Below are 19,258 nucleotides of genomic sequence, written 5' to 3'. Positions count from 1 at the left end.
GCATGGCCACGAGCGAAAAAATCGTACATCCACTCATCACGATACCGGTGGTGAACTGACAGATGATACATGAGAGGGTGATGTCAAGGTCATGTCCCAGATTTTCGTTCACTTCCCGAAAGTTTTCACAGTTTTCTACAAGTTGCAAACCATTACAGCAAACCTGAGCAAATAGGTAAAGATACCAAGACAAAAATGTATTTTTCTCTTATTATAAGTCTTTAACGAACAAACAAAAAAAAAGGCAATATTCCGACGCCGATCATGGGTAATCATTTAAATCAGGTTAACTGGTTACAAGGCTTTATGTAATGCTTTAATTGCTTACAAGTACATACCAGAACAGTAAATATTTAACTTACAAATACAGTACTGTAGAAAAGCAGTACAGTAAGAGTTTAACGAACAAACAAAAAAGGCAATATTCCAACGCCGATCATGGGTAATCATATAATTCGGGTTATCTGGTTACAAGGCTTTATTTAATGATTTAACTTTATTTAAGTGCTTACAAGTACAGTACATACGAGAACAGTAAATATTTAACTTACAAATACTGAACAGCACTGTGGAAAAAACGAACAAATAAAAAAGGCAATATTCTGACGCCTATCAGGTAAACTGGTTATAAGACTATTTCTTGCTTTAACGTTATTTAATAGTACTTTAAGTTGCACATAAACTTACCAGAACAGTACAGTACTGTAAATATTTAACTTACAAATACTGTGCTACTGTACTCGGGAATGTCTCACTCACTGAATAATTTCCCGCCTAGATCGTCACGTAATCAAAACAAACCGCGCGCTGCGGTGACGTTCGAGGATTTGATCTTTCAAAGGCCTCTGCTGCGTTAATTTGTAGTTTTCATAATGGTTTTTTAATCTTATGTTGTCTTATATGTATCCCAGCCCTTACCATGTATAATTGCGAGCGCGTTCCGTGAGATCGTGTTCCGTGCAAGTTACCTGTACTTTGTCCATTGGACAAAGTAAATACAAAAATAATGGTGACTGAAGCAGAATACATTTTCATTCCTTTTCAATTTCAGTTTGCATCATGGGAAAACTGATGTGACTTAATCGTGTACCTTTCCATAAGAGCTGATCATGTAGCAAGGAGATGCACTTCACAATGCAGGGATAGGATTTAATTCACAATGGATCACAATGGAAATAAAAATGTTCAGTAACACAATACATAATACTGACTGTTATGTTCATTTCATTTTGTTTATAAAGGCTCTAACATGCTTGCATGTGTCAGCCTTGATCGCCTAATGGCAGATCTCCATGCTGCTCAATCTCTGGCAACCTCCCTATTCAGTCCCTTATCCCTGAGACCACTCTGTAGCATGAGAACATCTTTTCCAGTACTTTATCACAGACACCAGATGCTCTTCTTCAGCTGAGAGTGAGACAAAAGAGACTGGGAGTTTTAATACCACCACCACCATCACCACCACCATCATCATGATCCAGGCCTCCTTTCCCACCCTTGGGTGGGATGAGGTATGGTCCAGAGAGCCTGAAAACACATGATAGATTGAGATACTAATTAAAGTCTGCCCAGCTGAATGAGCCACACTCCCAATTCACTGACCAGTGAAGTCCTTGGAATCCAGACTCCACCAACCAAATAAATAAATAAAAAAAAACTCAAGGTCATAACTTAAGTATCTTATCCTAGTTTGCCCATGACCTTCACTCAGCTGGATACACAGATAAACAAACAGGGATATCAAGAACCACTGTGATGTTGATGGGCGCATGCTGGAAACCAGAAATACTGTGAGATGGATTGGCCATGTGGAAAGGATGGAGAATAACAAACTGACTAGGAGCATGTATGTGAGTGAGATGGAGGGGGGGAAAGAAGATGGGGAGGATAGGATGGAGGGATGGAGGCAAATGAGAACAGGAGGTGGGCAGGAGAGGGGAGAGCCAGAGGACAGGGTGGCATTGAGGCAATTCGTCTGTGGTCATCCCCTCTGGGATTAATGTATTTGGTGACAGACAGACAGACAGACAGATAGTTATAAGTGAACATGAATATAAAAACAGACTCACTGCACTTACCATTTTTGCACCGTGTGTGCCTGACAGATCCTCACGGTTTTCCAATTCCTCCCTGATAGGGTCGTGTGCGGGCAGCCCCATCGGGTACACTATGGTCACGGCGCCCTTCAGCATGTCCAGGGCATCGTATACATGGTTGGAGGTAAGGGGTGTGTTGCTTTTCACTTGTTCCTGTAGGGGCGAAATATACTCAGTTCTCCTTATCTGTTGGTGCTGGAGAGGGACACGTTCTTATGGTGGCACTGATACAACTGGGTGGTCATCTGTCTGGTTATATGAGGTCTGTTCAGAAAGTATCCAACCTTAGGCTCAAAAAGAATAAATAGCTAACCTGTTAAGCTAGGACACTAATCCCCCCTCAAGTAGGCCCCTTCTGACTTGACACATGTAGTCCAGCATTCTTTCCACTGCCTGAAACATTTTTCAAAGTCGGTTTTCAGTATCTCCTGCAGATGCTTCATCGTTTTTGTCATGATCTCTTCTCTTATCTTAAAGTGGGAATCCTACAGCCGAGTTTTGAGCTCAGGGAATAACCAAAAGTTGCATGGAGCCATGTCTGGTGAGTAGGGAGCCTGCCGGACCTGAAGGATGTTGTACTTGGCCAAAAATCCCTGAATCAATTGAGAAGAATGAGCAAGGGTGTTGTCATGGTGCAGCTTCCAATTTGCAGCTTTCCAAAGGTCTGGTCTCTTCGACTGAACTGCGTCACGAAGACGACGGATAATGTCAAGGTAGCAATGTTTGTTGACAGGCTGACCCTCTGGTGCGTATTCGTGATGTATACTGTCAACAGGTGAGCGTATTTCACCTTGCTGTGGATCTGTCATCCTTTTTTTGGCCAAGGCAACCATGCATGCTTCCACTGGGACAACTGTCCTTTGGTTTCTGGATTGTACCCGTACACCCAAGTCCCATCTCTAGTGATAACAGTCTTCAAAAAGTCTGGATTACAATTTGCACACTCCAACATATTTTGACCAATGTTCATCCGAGAGATGAGATCATGACAAAAGCACCTGCAGGAGATACCCAAAACTGACTTTGAAAAATGTCTCAGGCTGTAGAAAGAATGCTGGGCTATATGCATCAAGTCAGATGGGGCCTACTTTGTGGGGGATTAGTGTCCTTGCTCAACAGGTTAGTTAGTTATTTTTTTAGAGCCTAAGGTTGGACACTTTCTGAAAAGGCCTCATAGAAAGTCTGTCATCTTATAAAATGTCCTGGGAAATATAAACATGGCAGGAAGTTAGGGGTGTGTTGCATATCACTTGTTCCTAAAGGTTGGATGATGAACAGTGAATGCTCATTATGTTTTACTGCCTTTCTGGACAACTGTATTGATGACTAGATAGACTACTAGTACACTTTGGCTAACACTGAGTTCAGTATTTCTAGGCCATTATAAATTTGTCATAAGGTCAAGGATGTGTTGCTTTTCACTGGCCCTGTGGGATGGATGAAAAACATTAAGTACAGTGGTATTCTAATCTTTTACTCTAACTTGGCCTAAAAATGTCATTGCTCCATCTTGAATGCTGAGGTATAACTAGAGATTAATACAAGACTATGATGTTAGCCATGAAGAAGTGGTATGGAAATGACATAGGGCCATAGTATTACCTTATGCCACTGTTTTTTTTTTTTTTTTTTTTTAATGTGTCCGACTCTGGGCAAAGGCTTCAGGGCCTGCATCTCGGAGGCAGTAGCCTATCCCAAGGCCCAGTAGTCCTCGTACACCTCCACATGTCACCACTTCGGCGCTAACACCCACCGTCCATATTGAATACATGCTAGGGCTGTCTCATACAGGACTGGTGTATTGGTATTAGCGGGGGTATTTTTACGACATGTTGGCGGGTCATCTGGTAGATCAGGAAAGTCTGCTTTTAATGAAATTCAAATCCTTGAACTGTTCCCTGCCCCAGCCTGGATTCGAACCTGGGTCCATCAGGACTGCAGGCCGCCTCTCTACCGATTCAGCCACTGCCTCCCCCAAAATATGTGAAATAAGCTGCAAAATTACAAAAATCTGGGCCAGGTTAAGGTGAAAATGGTATAATTACAAGCTGTTCCTCTGCATACACAGGTATACAATCAGGCAGATGAGGGCCATCAATTAATTCAACATCTCCAAGGCATCATACGTACAGTAGGAGGTGGGGGGCATGTTGCTATTCACTTGTGTCTGTTGAGTGGATGAAGAAAAGTATGAATCCTAGTATAGGCTGCCTTTCTGGATAGTCAGGTAGACACTGACCACCACTCCATTTAGCATATATAGGGGATCATACATGCAATGGGAGATCAAAGGTGTGTTGCTCTTCATTTATTTATGTGACGGTGGCAAAAATACAGTAGCAGTAATAGCAGCTGTAAAACAAGCTCATCTATTTGTGAACTAAGTGTACTGCAGACTATCTCCTTCAGAAGTTTACTACCCTTGTTGCAGGAAAATAAGGGGAGCTGGGGGATGTTTGAGTAACTGGGCAGTGGAGCTGACCGGTTATGTCAGTGCCACCACAAGAAGGCATCCCTCTCCACCACCAGAAATACAGGAAGTCCTATCAAGATGCTCATATTCAAAGTGGCACAGGAGTCTTTGTTGCATCTCTTAATATTAGCCATTTACTGTATTTTGAATGTTACACTTTCATATATTCTTGCCTGTTATTCAAATTTCTCTATTTTACTGAGACAGTCTGCATCAACATACAAATGAATATAGAGGAGAATTGTGCAGAATTAATCACTGAGAAAGATGTGTTACAAAATGCCCCAAACCACATAGAATGTGACCCTAGATTGGCTTTTAGGACAACAGAGTACCGGTAGATGATCATTTTGTCAAAGGCCACAGTTCTCTTCAGCATCGTCTGGCAGGAAGTGAGTGGCCTGTTGCCTTTCACTTGTTCCTGTGAGGGTGTGGTGCTGAAGAGGGATGCCTTCATGTGGTGGCACTGATACAACCAGGAAACTCATCTATCTGGTGATACAACATGCATAGTTCAGGAATTAATGAGTCCCCCCACCCACACCCACACACACACACACACACACACACACACATACCTCGGATATTATTGCCTTAGCTTCCTGTACAGTCTTCAGCAAAACATCTCTCATTTTTTCCACAGGCTGCTGACCACACCTCCTGCCATATGGATCTCTGCAATAAGATTTTTTTTAGTCACTCTCTTGTTTCTGTTTGGTTGCCTGGTGGTTTAGTGTGTTAAGGTGATACAATTAGATGAGGTTTGTAAAGATCTATATCAGTGGATGGCTAGGGTTTATTGCTCACAAAATGCCACTCAAGGGAAAGTAAGGCTTGTTCCTGAGTGGCCTAGCAGTGGGCCCTTACATTCCTGATGAGGCAAAAAGGGAATGGATAGATGGATGAAGGAATGTATGGATGGATGTTGTTGTTGTTGTGGTTCCATGCTCAGCTAAATGTGAACCCAGTGGACTGCAGACAGAAGCTGTCATTCTGTAAGCCAACATCATCCTTTGAGTGGACAGAGAGTGAACTGAAGGATGTTGGTATAACCATGCAACACGGCCAACCATTTATACTGATGTCAACACATAACTGTCCCTTTACAGCACCATGATGTATCTCACTGGGAATGGATTACAAACTGCTTATATTTTATTCATTTTTCCTTTACCATGACATAATATATACTTGGATTTTGCTTTTGTTACTGTCGCATTATTTTAATCAGCTCAGCAGAGACCATTCATTTACCATTATTTCATCCATCTATCCATCCATTACCCATTCCTTTTCCAACCCATCAGGAGCATAGGACTTAGGGCTAAGTTACACAGTCTCGACATTTAAGACAAAGGTGACTGGTGATAGTAAACCCCAACCATCTCCTAGGATGTAAACCCTTGTAGGCCCTATACTGCTGGAGCATCTTAATCCACTACACCACCAGGCATCACCTGGATATATGATTAACATCCAGCATAGTAAATAGTTTCCTGGCTTGCAGAAAATGATCTGGCTTATCATTCAGAGCTGTGTCACCTGAAGTCAGCATTACTGTACATCAAGTGAGTGGATGGTGAATTTCCCCACCAACTGCAAAACATATAATACAACAAACTATAATACAACAAAATTAACTCTTTCAATCCAGTGATGTACCTCATTTTCTTCCTGCTATATCTGTGCATTCGAGGATATTTTCATACTGGGTGTTACATAGAGCTTTTATCAATTCATCACAGTGCTGGAGAGCGATACCTTCAAGTGGTGCCAAAAATATAACAAGGAAGGTCTGTTGACTGGCTGTACAAATGTCCCTCAATTACCTCCCTATCCCTCAAAAGAGGCATAGTGGATTGCAGGAGAGGGAAAACTCTAGCCTGCAGTCCATTAGGTTTACATTCAGGTGAACCAGGTGGTACATCATCATCATCATCATCATCATCGTCGTTGTCGTCGTCATCGTCGCTGTCGTCGTCATCATCATCATCATCCTACTACTACTACTACCACTACTACTACTACTACTACTACTACTTCTACTCCTACTACTACTACAACTACTGCTACTACTACTACTACTACCGTACTAAAATATTACTATCACCACTACTACTACAACACACTAGGTCTTAAAAACCCAGTCCTACAGCTTACTTATTTACATATGTCCACCAATGGGGATCAACCAAGCTTCATGTTTGTCCGCCAAATTCAAGTCTACAATCTAATCTTGCCAAGTTAATGACAGTAAAAAATTGTGGGGTTCTTCATGCACTGCCTTCAGCTGACAGGTGGTATGAAGTGCTTAAAATGTGGATCTGTATGACTATGAGGTGGTGTTAGGATTCCATGGGTTTGAAAGGTGAGTGAATGAGAGTGTGGCCCATTCAAGGGACCAGATGCTGGTTAGTTTCTCCTACCATTTTTTTTTTCTGACTCTCCTGACCCTACTTCACCACATTCTAGGGTGAGATGATGATGATGATGATGATGATGATGACGATGATGATGATGATGACAATGATGGTGATGATAATGATGATTATGATGACAATGATGACACCAACAACAACGATAATGATGACGATGACAACAATGACAACAACAACGATGATGATGGTGACGGTGATGACGACAATGATGACAACAACAACAACGATGATGATGATGACAGAAACGTGATGGACCCGCTTATATCTCTGGCACCCAGTTTTTCAACCAACACAGCCATTCAGCTTACTTATTCACTTCATATCCACCGCTGGGGATACACCGACCCTCGTGCTCATCGGACAGCTTCAGGTCTGCTATTTGGTCTTCAGTAAGCCCGTGCATCTCCGGAGGCAAGGCATAGCCATGTTCTGCCAGGTACTCTATGCCTGTGAATAATAAAATATAGTATGTTCAAAATCACCATCATTATCCTCCTGTTAGTTCAGTTGACCTCAATATATTAACATTCATTCATCACCCAATCCTACGTTGCCCCATGAGGAGCATAGGAGCCCGGGGCTAGGCAAGTTAGTCCTGACATTTAAGATGAGAGTGACCAGCCTCACTCATCCCTGAGTGGCATTACATGAGCAACAATCCCCAACCAGCCCTTGGATATAAACCTTCACCAGCTCAATCTGATTGGAGCACCTTAATTATACACTAAACCACCAGGCATCAAAATTTGGTTATATGGTCACCACCCAGCATAGTAAATGGTTTCCTGGTGTACAGGAAACCATATGGCTTGTCACTCAGTGTACAGTAGAGTCACCTACAGGCAGTAGGAGGAGGAAAGAATGAAGGAAAGCAAGACAGAACAGGGAATGTAAATTCACCCATAGGCAGAAGGATGAGGAAAGAATGAAGGAAAGAAAGATAGAAGAGGATGGAAGGAAAGAAGAATGGAGGAGAGGAAAGGGCAGACCCAAGAGCAGCACAGCATTAAGTGAATGAATGGTGAGCACCCCCACCTTAACACAGCTCCTAATTTGTGGAGAGCAAGGAGAAAGAGAGACTGATTTAAAAAGTGTGAGTGAGGTGGAGGGGGAGACCAAAGATGAGACAGAGGGATAGGGTGAAGAGGTATATGAGACAATGGGTGTGTGTTGGAATGAGGGCACCCCGATGGCAGAGGACAGTCATATGAGGCCACCATTTATGAGATTAAGGCATCTGGTGACAAACATATAGATAGACAGATGGATGGATGGATAGATAGACAGATAGATAGATAGATGGATAGATAGATAGACTGTTAGACATCCAGTAACTCAAGGTCTGCAATCTGGTCCTTGGTATGTCCATGTATCTGCAGTGGTAAAGTGTATCCATGTTTGGTCAGGTGTTCTGTGCCTATTATTGGCACTGAATAACTGCAGTCTGTCTGGCTGAGAGGACCCATGGATCACAGGTAAGCAACTGACCCCACAAGACCATCCCAAGCAGTGAACCACTGTTCCCTTATGGTAGGCAGTGCCTTGCCACAATGTGGTATGGGGAAGGATGTGGAGGTTTGGTCCTGAATGGTTGCCACATTTGCATTTCTACACCCAGTTAATGAAGGCATCATAGCAGACTCCATCCAGATCTTGGTTATATAGCTGCCACCCAGTGCTGTTAATGGTTTCCTGGGTAACAGGAGACCATTAGGCTTATCACTCTGTGTAAAACCATCTAAAATGAAAGACATTGAAAAAAAAAGCAACAAGAAGGTTGGGTAAAATAGAAAGAGAGGAGGGCAAACACAGAAAATGAATGGCAGAGGAAAAGGAAGAAATAGGCAGCACTAAAGCAAGTGTGTATTTACAAGGAGAGTGGTACTTGTAAATACAGAAAGCCCTTGTCTTTCACAAGGGCTGTGTTCCATGGAAACCCATGAGAAATGAAATTCTGCAAGGTAATGAATTTCCTAGGAAAATGGCACCCACAGCCATAATTTAATGCCACATTTTTGCAAGACTTTAGGCTTAAGCCGGGCTCCATACCTTGGCTTGTCTCTGTGAAAGTGCAAAAACACCTTCTAGTCTCCAATCAGTTGACCTCTGTAAACACTCCAATCAGCTGACACTATTAACATACAATGTTCATATCTAAAATGCATCCACAGTTACTTCTACAGTATTATGTATGTACAGTACAGTACATTATCATCAGTCATTGTAAGTCACATATTCATGGTGTATTCATTCATACATTCATCATCTAATCCTGTGTTGCCCCACGAGGGGTGGAGTAGCCTGGGGCTAGGCAAGTTGGTCCTGACAGTTAAGATGAGAATGACCAGCCTCACTCATCCCTGGGTGGCTTTATGTGAGTAGTAAACCCCAACCACCCCTTGGTTATAAACCTGCACTGGCTCAATCTGACTGGAACACCTTACTGACCATATCAGATCTGATGCTTGGTCAGAGGTATAGTCTTTGCATAGACACCTCCTCGTCATTTAACCCCCTCACTTCACTTCACAAAGGAACACCTTAAGCTACTTTACACTTACAACAGAAGACACCATCTTTGTTTTCACATGATGTCATACCTCTGGCCTTAAGCTACCTCCAGCCTGCTCCATGAGTGGCTTGACTTGGTGTGAGACTGGCTAAAGTGCAGCCTAAGTCCAGTTTCAGCCTTTGCACCTTAAAAATGCGAATGGGCATTTGGCTTAAGGTTGGCTCAAGCCTAGGCCTTGCAAATAGAAGGGATACCTATATAATGACTCAAAAACCCTTTGCAGTGCCACAAAGCATCACCATACATTGGAATATATATGCTTAAAGGGCATTCTGAGATGACTACACAACAAATTTGGTTGAATGAGCTCAAAATATCATCATCATAGAGTACTATGATGATTTATTTACCCCCCAAACAAAGAAGCTGGCAAAGTTGTGCATCTTGAAAGAAAGTATTTACTATGCTGCTTTTCTGAACATAAATAATGATTCACTTCACAGTGAAAAATAAAGACAGTAATAAGTCTTTCAAATCCTGTGATAGTTTTAAAAGCCTAACAAACTTTTCAGAATATTATGCTATAGTTTCATACACATTTGACTAAAAAGTAGAGTGATATTACTGTCTGCAACTGTAAATACACAATCATTATTATCCATCCAAAAGGACACAGACAAAAAGCAATATTCTTGTGCCATTAGGAAGCTTACAAATACTTCTTCCTTATCACTGTACAGTAGTGCACCAACTTTTGCTACAGCAGGATTCGCGGAATCCACTTTCGCAGCATGCACCAAATATTCCCTAACTTCCACTTTCGCTTGAAAAAAATCGATTTTCGCGCACAAATTTTGGGTTTGGGACAATATTTTGAACTTTGAATTTCCTGCACTGCCCGCCCGCAACCCACCACCATCTTGAATGACGTCATGTCAACACTCTGTCCACCCATTCCCGCCATTGTGTATGAGCATGCTAGCTCCATTGTGTTGGATTCTCACGGTTCAATGGCCTCTACTATACCTGGTAGTGTGGGGAAAGGGCCTGGTGGTGTGGGGGGAGAGCCTGGTGGTGTGGGGGGAGGGCCGGGAGGCAGTGGTGGTGATAAAAAGTGGCCGGGACATTCAAAGTCGGGAGGAAAGGCCAAGGTTAAAAGAGAGTATCGTGTTGGAGTGAAGAAACCTCAACCTGGTCTCTGTGGTATGTTTCTCCTCATATAATGTGTACTGTACAGTTTTTATTGTTTGTATCTCACAATGCAATGTACAATAGTGATTTGATGTACTGTATTGCAAGTGAAAATGAAAATCTGATGTTACTTTAGGATAACCGGGAACCAATTAGCCTTTTTGCCATAAAGACAATGCCCCAACTTTCGCTAATTCCACTTTCGCGCATTATTTTTGGACCCAATTAGGCGCGAAAATTGGTGCCCCACTGTATTTCTGTACTTGTTAAATTCTTATACAGTAAGCCCATTATGTATCAAACCACAATATACAGTACCAACCATCAGATACATCATATTCTTTGAGACTGTCAAATAATCTTCTAATAATCTAAACAAACACTGATTATGACCACATGAGGAGAAGGTAAATAAAAAGTAGTTATTGTTTTGTTTCTAGTCTGTACATTACTACTGACTGAAATTTTTAACATTTATCTATACGGTGTCATCATCTATCTATCTATCTATCTATAGCCAGATGCCATACTCCCATAAGGGATGGCCGTTAGTCTTTGAGTTAGTTGTTTTATGGGGAGGGGCACTAACCCTCCACCAACCCACTTATTGACACATAGGGAACACGCATGGGTTGGTTATATCGTTATCACCCAATGCTGTACATGGTTTCCTGGCTTACAGGAAACCATTAGGCTTGTCACTCAATGTAAAGCCACCTGAAAAGGAAAGACGAGTAATAAAAAGTGACAGGAAAGATGAAGGAAATAGGAAGAAAAGAGGGCAGACACAGAAAACAAGTGAGAAAACTGAAGGAAAAAGTTGACAGCACTACATCAAATGAGTGGATGATGGTCACCACCATCTACGGTACCACCATGTCTCAACATACATACAGTACTATAAACCCACATAAACTTAAATACACTAGTCTGAACACTTATAACTGTGCTACGTATCCACCAGATAAGATTTATTACATACTGCAAATGGTGGGTGACAGAGCGACTTGGAGGCGTATTGTCTGCGGCCACCCTTTGCGGGATTAGGGTGTCGGGCTATAGATAGATAGATAGATAGATTAAACCTGGGTTCATTATAATCCACCATACCAAACACTAGCTATCTTGAATTATTGGATATATCATCAGCCTCATCCCCCAATTAGTTCAACATATCAAGGGTATGTTATTTATGCAATCTGTGTACATATAACAATAAAAACAGCCTACAAGAGAATAAGGTGTATTATGCTACAAAACCTAAGAAGCTGATGTCAATGCAGGCCACAAACACCATTATAAATATCAAGAAATTTATGCGTCCATTATTTTGTACAGTATATCAAGATGGTTTTCCCCAATACATTATCAATAGGGTCAACTACACTATTCCTCACAAGTGTATATATTATTGGTACTAATGTAATGGCACCAATATAACTAGACAGAAAAAAAAATTACAAATTCCCTATCCAATCCCCCAAAAGGAGGATGGTGGTCTGCCGGAGACGGGCAGCTCCAGCCCGCAGTTCATTGGGTTCATGTTTCCGACGAACCTGAAGCTAAAAGAACTACTATTATAATCTGTCTACCTACTTATCACAAAGAACACAGGTATAACCTCACCAAAACAAATACGATGAATCTTAAGGCATCCGTTGTATATCATGATGGTCCTGCCCAGCACTTCTTCTATGGGGTCAACCACACTGGCACTCAGCAGGAACTTGCTATCATCTCCTCTCTTCACGTGTAGCACCACCATCTTCACTTATGTAACACTGACTCTTTTCCTGCAATACAATTTTTTTTTATTAATCACTGATTCTCACCATCATCATCATCATCATCACCACTGTAACACAGATTTCTTTCCCTGCAATGCAAATACATTATCTCTTAGGATATCATCAGTGCTGGATTACCCAACAGACACAGCAGGAACATGTCTAGAGGCCCTGTAGGTATGGGGCTCCCACAGGCTGACTGTTGTGTAATCAAAATGAGTATAAACTAGCTTTGACCCAGGCTGATGTCCAGGTAAAAGGTAGACTCAGCACCAGTAATATGCAAGTAATTTCTATCACATGACTTTCATATGAATGTGATGGTTGGAGAACAAACTTTTTTGGAAACTCTGTTACCACGAATGCAGGCAACACACTACTAGGTGATTTGGGTGATCCGCCAAATTACAATTTCCCCAAAACGTCAATGTAGCCATCCCCGCAAATGTGCACTTAAGATTGATGGGTAAGGTGATGGTATGGCATTATGCTCAGCAATTAGTTTAGATGGAATAATATACAAACTGTAAGGTATGTAAGACTTGTACACAAAATTTAATACCCCCTCCCTGAACTACGAATATATAATTATCGTTTGAGACAGTTTTCGATGTGCTGAGCTTAAACATTAAAGAAAAGAATCCTACAATAGCTATCTATCTATCTATCTATTGCCAGATGCCTCAATCCCGTTTGGGGTGGCCACAAACAAATCGCCTCCAAGTCGCCTTGTCCCGCGCCATTTCACTGCCCTGCTCCCAACTCACACCCCCCTTTCTCATATACCTCTCCACCCCATCCCTCCATCTCATCCTCGGCCTCCCCCTCCCTCTTCCCCCCTCCACCTCACTCACATACACTCTCTTCGTCAGTCTTTCACCCTCCATCCTCTCCACATGGCCAATAGCAATCACCCAAAAAGGCAGAATATAATATTTATCATCATCATCATCACCCTTAACTTTTTTACTACCCAAGTACAGTATGGGCTAAGGTAGGAACACACAAACCTCATACAAAATGCACTATCAACAGTATGCCCAATGGGATGGAGTAAATGCTCATACACACACATTCAAACACACAGTATCCTGACTTTGCTTCACAGGGCTAACCATTTGCACAGTTAAAAATTTATCTTAATACTTTTGCTGCACAGTATTGGGAACCAAACCTCCACACTCTTCCCCATGCCTTGCTGTGGTGGGGCACTGTCTACCACAAAGGAACACAGGTTCACTGCATGGGTCGGGCCTGCAGGGGCAGTTGCTTGCTGCAACTAATGGATCTGCTTGGCCAGAAAGACCAAGGTTACTCAACAACAAGAGCCTGCCTGATTAAGTCAGTCTGTTAGCTATCAAGTTCAATGAGGGATGCCAGACTCTTGCCATGTACTCCTCCATACATATTCCATTCAGCCAATCTGATCTTCACTCAATTCTGTAGGATCATCACCATCCATACCTCACTCTCTAACTCTCATTCACCTTATCCATCCTCCTTCTTGGCATAGCCTATAACGTCTCTTTCCTCATTCAGACTCACTCACACTATGTACATTTTTGCACAATCTTATTTACACTGATTCTCTCCATATGATCACACCACCAAAGCACACTATCTTCAACTCTGCAATCAACAAACTTCCCTTACTAAACATCATCTATGTATCACACAGGCAAGAACTGAAATTAATGATTTCTTGAGAGAATATGAACCTGATGTCATGTGCTTTGTAGAGACTAAATTAAGAGAGGATATTGATGCTCATTTGGGAGACGGTAAGTACAATCTGTGGAGAAGAGACTGAAAAGAAAAAACGGGAGGAGGAGTGATGACAGCAGTGAAGAACAACATAAATGTAGATACCGTGGAAATGGGAGAAGGCAGGGCTGAAGTGATATATATGAAATTAGAAACTGGAGAGAAAGTCAAGAGAGATATGGTGGTAGTGTATGTTCCCCCTAAGACAAGAGCATGGAATGATGACGAATACCAGATGTTGTCAGATATGGCTAGTTACAGGTCTCCCTCACTATTCGATTGGGTTACGTTCCTGAAAACTAGATCGAATAGTGAACGATCGAATAACGAACTTAAGGTTTAATAGGATTTAATTTAATGCGTCCCTCACTATTCGATTGGGTTACGTTCCTGAAAACTAGATCGAATAGTGAACGATCGAATAACGAACTTAAGGTTTAATAGGATTTAATTTAATGCGGACCGCTACATTAATATTTACCAATAAAGAGATGGAGAACACTTTTCCACGTCACCCAAGGAGGTAGTGTAATAGACACATTATTTTTTTTTATACAGTGGCTTCCCCAGGAGGCCTATATCCACTGGAAAGATCAGAAAAATCAAAATCACAAACGCGCTAGGCTAAGTCCTGCACATAACGTACCTTTCATGGCTGCAGTACACTCTCAACTCAGAGACTCTTTAGTCTTCATTAAATCACTGGAAGAAAAGTTGCTCCTCATCGTCAGCAGTGGCAGGGCTTGATGAATCCTGGATGTCAGTGATGGATGATGACAGTGGCAGAAGTGGATGGAAGAAATGCGGCATCAGAGCTTAGCCTAGACGGGACAAGGCGGGAATGAGCGCGAGAATGAGCGGGCTTGGGTACGATCGCTCAGCCAGAAAAACAAGCGCGTGATGCGATGCGTTTGTTTACGATGCGTACATTTACTTTTATTTAAGCGATCGGATAATCGAGCATTCTCAATCGATTAATGAGGGATTGGTATCAATAAATATCGATCGTATAAGCGAAATATCGAATAGTGAGGAATCGAATAGTGAGGGAGACCTGTATTTACAAAAAACAATTGAGAAAAGCAACAATATAATTCTGATGGGTGACTTTAACTGTAAAGAGGTGAACTGGGAGGAATGGTACTCAGGAGGCAGCGAGGATTCGTGGGGCACTATATTATTAAATATAATAATGAATAATGTGATGACGCAATGGGTCAAAGAAGAGACACGGTTCCGAGGTGAGGACACACCAGCAAGGTTAGATTTACTGTTTACCAAAGAACCCGATGTAATAGAATCACTGAAATATTTCGGTCCTATAGGAAAAAGTGATCATGTGGTCACTGTATTCCAGATGATAATAGGGAACGTCGAGCCAAGAGACGAGCTTCATAGACGGGGAAGATACAACTTTGGGAAAGCTAATTTCACAGGACAGACAAATTTTTTGAAAATCCAGATTGGAGAAAATTCAGAGAAACAAGAGAGATACAAAGGAAGTGGGATATCTTTCTAGACCTCTATAATTTGGGAGTGGAAAAATTTGTACCAAGAGTAAGAGGGAAAGAAAACAGGAAAAAGGAGTGGTTTAATAAAAGGTGTATGACAGCAAAAAAAGAGAGAGATAACGCATGGAACAACTGCAGGAAGAGAGGAAACACCAGAAAAAAGGAAGAATATAAAAGAACTAGAAATGGATACATAAGAATAAGTAGAGAAGAAGAAAGGAATTTTGAAAAAGGTATAATAGACAAATGCAAGGATGAACCCCAACTGTTTTATAGGTCTGTTAATGGCAAACTGAAACAAAAGGAAGGAATCACCAAATTGAAAGTAAAAGGAGAGGTCTATAAAGATGCAGCAATGCAAGCTGAAATAATGAACAAATGTTTCCAATCAGTTTTCACTAATGAAAAAGAGATTGTGGAAGGGGAGGGAGTGACTAGAAATGTACCGGTGATAAAAGATATAAAAGTGGAGGTACAGGAAGTGTACAAATTATTGGAAACCCAAGATGTAAGGAAAGCCCCAGGACCTGATGGAATTTCTAACTGGGTACTGAAAGAATGCAGAGAACAACTGGCAGATAAAATTCACAGTTAAATCATGTGTTCTCTGGAAGAGGGGAAAGTGCCAAAAGAATGGAAGAGGGCAAACATGGTACCAATTTATAAGGGAGGAAACAGGGAAGAACCCCTGAATTATAGACCAGTGTCTCTAACCAGCATGGTCGCAAAATTGTGCGAGCGAATCCTGAAAGACAGATGGGTAAAATATCTAGAAGAGATGAATATTTTGGCCGAATGTCAGTTTGGATTCAGAGGTGGAAGGTCATGTGTTTCTAACTTGTTGAGCTTTTACTCAAGAGCGATGGACGTGGTACAGGGGAGAGATGGTTGGGTGGATTGTGTGTACTCAGACTTAGAGAAGGCCTTTGACAAGGTACCTCATAAGAGACTAATGTGGAAACTAGAATATATAGGAAGACTGAAGGGGAAACTCCTGGAATGGATGGGAGATTTTCTGAGGGACAGACAAATGAGGACAGTAATAATGGATAGGATGTCTGGATGGAGGGAAGTAACAAGTGGAGTCCCCCAAGGCTCGGTATTGGTGCCAGTAATGTTCCTGATTTACGTAAATGATATGGTAGATGGAGTGAACAGTTATGCAAGTCTGTTTGCTGATAATGTAAAGATCTTGAGGAAGGTAGACGTTGAGGAGGATTGTAAAATGCTGCAGGAGGATCTGGATAGGATACATGATTGAAGCCGGACGTGGGAAATGAAATTTAATGTAAAGAAATGTAAAATATTGGAAATGGGTAAAAGTACCAGGAGGCCATCACTGAATTATTTGTTGGGTAATGAATTAATCACTAAAATGAGAGAAGAGAAAGACTTGGGAGTGCTAGTCCAAGATAGTTTGTCACCTGAAAAGCACATTAATAAGATAGTTAGAGAGACTTATAAACTCCTGACTAACATAAGAGTAGCATTTCATTATATGGATGAGGAGATGATGAAAAAATTGATAGTGGCCATGATCCGCCCCAGGTTAGAATATGCAGCAGTAGTGTGGTCCCCACACAAAAAGAATGATATAAACAAGATCAAGAGAATACAAAGAACAGCAACCAAGATGGTCCCCAGTCTGGCAGATCTGTCATACAGAGAGAGAGGCTGGAAAAGCTGGATTTGCCTTCCTTAGAGGAAAGGAGAAAGAGGGGAGACATGACTGCAGTGTTCAGGACCATGGTGGGAGTAGATAAAATTGACAGAGAAGATCTGTTTTTATGGGATAAGAGAGCAACAAGAGGACACGGAATGAAACTGAAAAAGTCAAGCTGCTTGAAGGATATCAAGAAACATAGCTCTCCTTACAGAAGTATAGATTTATGGAATAGCCTTGACAAAGAGATCATCCAGTCTAAAAACTTAAATGAGTTTAAAGCCAAATTTGACTTACTGAGAAACAGCGATGGGAACCCACGAGCATAGCATATTTCGTGTGTATCTCAATTAGGTATACTGGGTAAATACATAAGTATTTGGAACGACTTAGACGAAAAGGTGGTGCAGGAGAAAAACATTCATGTGTGTAAATGTAAACTAGATAAATGTGGATATGGAGACAGGACAACACGAGCATCACTCAATTCCTGCATACTACAAATAGGTAAATAGGTAAATACACATGTAGTTAATGCATGGGGAGTGAAGAGATACAGGAAGGGCTATGTTTAGGTCACATGCTGTTTTCTGATCCTGATGAAACCTTTGTGCTTCAGTGATATTAAGACAGAATGAAAAATAACACACCTAGGCAAGCCAGAGGAGCTTAATCACATACCGGTACTATTTATCATCCTCATCATCACCAAAACACAACACCCTTCCTTTCTCTGCAATACAGTTATTTATTTATTTATTTATTTATTTATCTCTATTTTTTACTTTTTTATTTATTCTTATCATCATCATCATCATCATCATCATCATCACCCATCCATCCCAGATTGCTTTATCTGTATTTTTTTTCTTTGTTACTTTCTCATTCATTCTTACTGTCATTATCAACACCTTTAGTTTTTTTTCCCATACCTTTCTTCACAACCATGGGTGAAGTGAGGTGGAATCCATAACAAAAGGAAAAAGACAGAATGAAAGAGGCAAAATTACCAACAGTATGCCAAAGGGGGTAGACAATCATTTAAACATCATTCAAGTCCCTGAAATCCTGGCTCCACTTTACACTCTTTGTCATTTGCACTTCATTTTTGACAGCCATTACTTACATACACCAAAGCTTGATGTTATTTCCAAGAACTTTATCCTTAGTCTCCTTAAGTTTGCCTCTATTTTTAATGGGAAACAACACATGCAAGGCATGCAATAAAATCTGACATATTTCTACTTTGTGCCCCTTGTTTTTATTTTTTCTAGTTGTGCCACTGGAAGGAGGAGGTGAAAATCGTTAGAACACACTAACAACAAAAGAAACTGCTGTATACTGAAGCAACTAAGCAAGAAATGAAAGGAGTATGAAAAAGGCACAGTACTGTACAAAAAACGACCACCAACCAAACTGTCTGAAAACTGAAAAGATGCCTGAAATTCACCACTGATACCGTAGCCTATACACAAACACAGTAATGATAAGAAAGCCACATGAACCTACAAAAAGGAAGCAGTTTATAGTTTTCCCAGATTTTTCCATTACTGTATTTAATTATTTTTTGTGCATAATAACCACACAGAAGGGCACATTGTTTGGATGGTGAACAGAAGGGCACATTGTTTGGATGGTGAACAGAAGGGCACATTGTTTGGATGGTGAACAGAAGGGCATATTGTTTGGATGGTGTACAGAAGGGCACATTGAATAGTGTAGTTTATTTCTGTATAGCAGGTGCTGGAGATAGAGATGCCTTCAAGTGGTGGCACCAATATGACTAAGCAGTGGAGGTGTCCAGTTATAAAAATGTCCCACAG

General features: G+C 41.3%; 1 protein-coding gene across 2 annotated transcripts in view; it reads right to left on the bottom strand.

Moving 5' to 3' along the window:
• LOC145401756 (cilia- and flagella-associated protein 298) overlaps window positions 1–19,258 on the bottom strand; it is a 36,930-nt gene that overhangs the window by 13,943 nt on the left and 3,729 nt on the right. For both annotated transcript variants that reach the window (XM_080273935.1, XM_080273936.1), the window contains exons 2-5: window positions 12,337–12,503; window positions 7,316–7,454; window positions 5,148–5,244; window positions 2,079–2,249 (exon numbers count right to left, since the gene is read on the bottom strand). In XM_080273935.1, the coding sequence (XP_080130061.1) occupies window positions 2,079–2,249; window positions 5,148–5,244; window positions 7,316–7,454; window positions 12,337–12,475 (546 nt within the window). In that variant the 5' untranslated portion in view covers window positions 12,476–12,503. The remainder of the gene's footprint in view (window positions 1–2,078; window positions 2,250–5,147; window positions 5,245–7,315; window positions 7,455–12,336; window positions 12,504–19,258) is intronic.

This window comes from Coenobita brevimanus, chromosome 56, assembly GCF_032717465.1.
Source record: "Coenobita brevimanus isolate Jiangsu-jjx chromosome 56, ASM3271746v2, whole genome shotgun sequence".
Lineage (NCBI taxonomy): Eukaryota > Metazoa > Arthropoda > Malacostraca > Decapoda > Coenobitidae > Coenobita > Coenobita brevimanus.
Note: the sequence above shows the minus strand (reverse complement) of the source record. Positions and strands in the feature narration are given on the sequence as shown.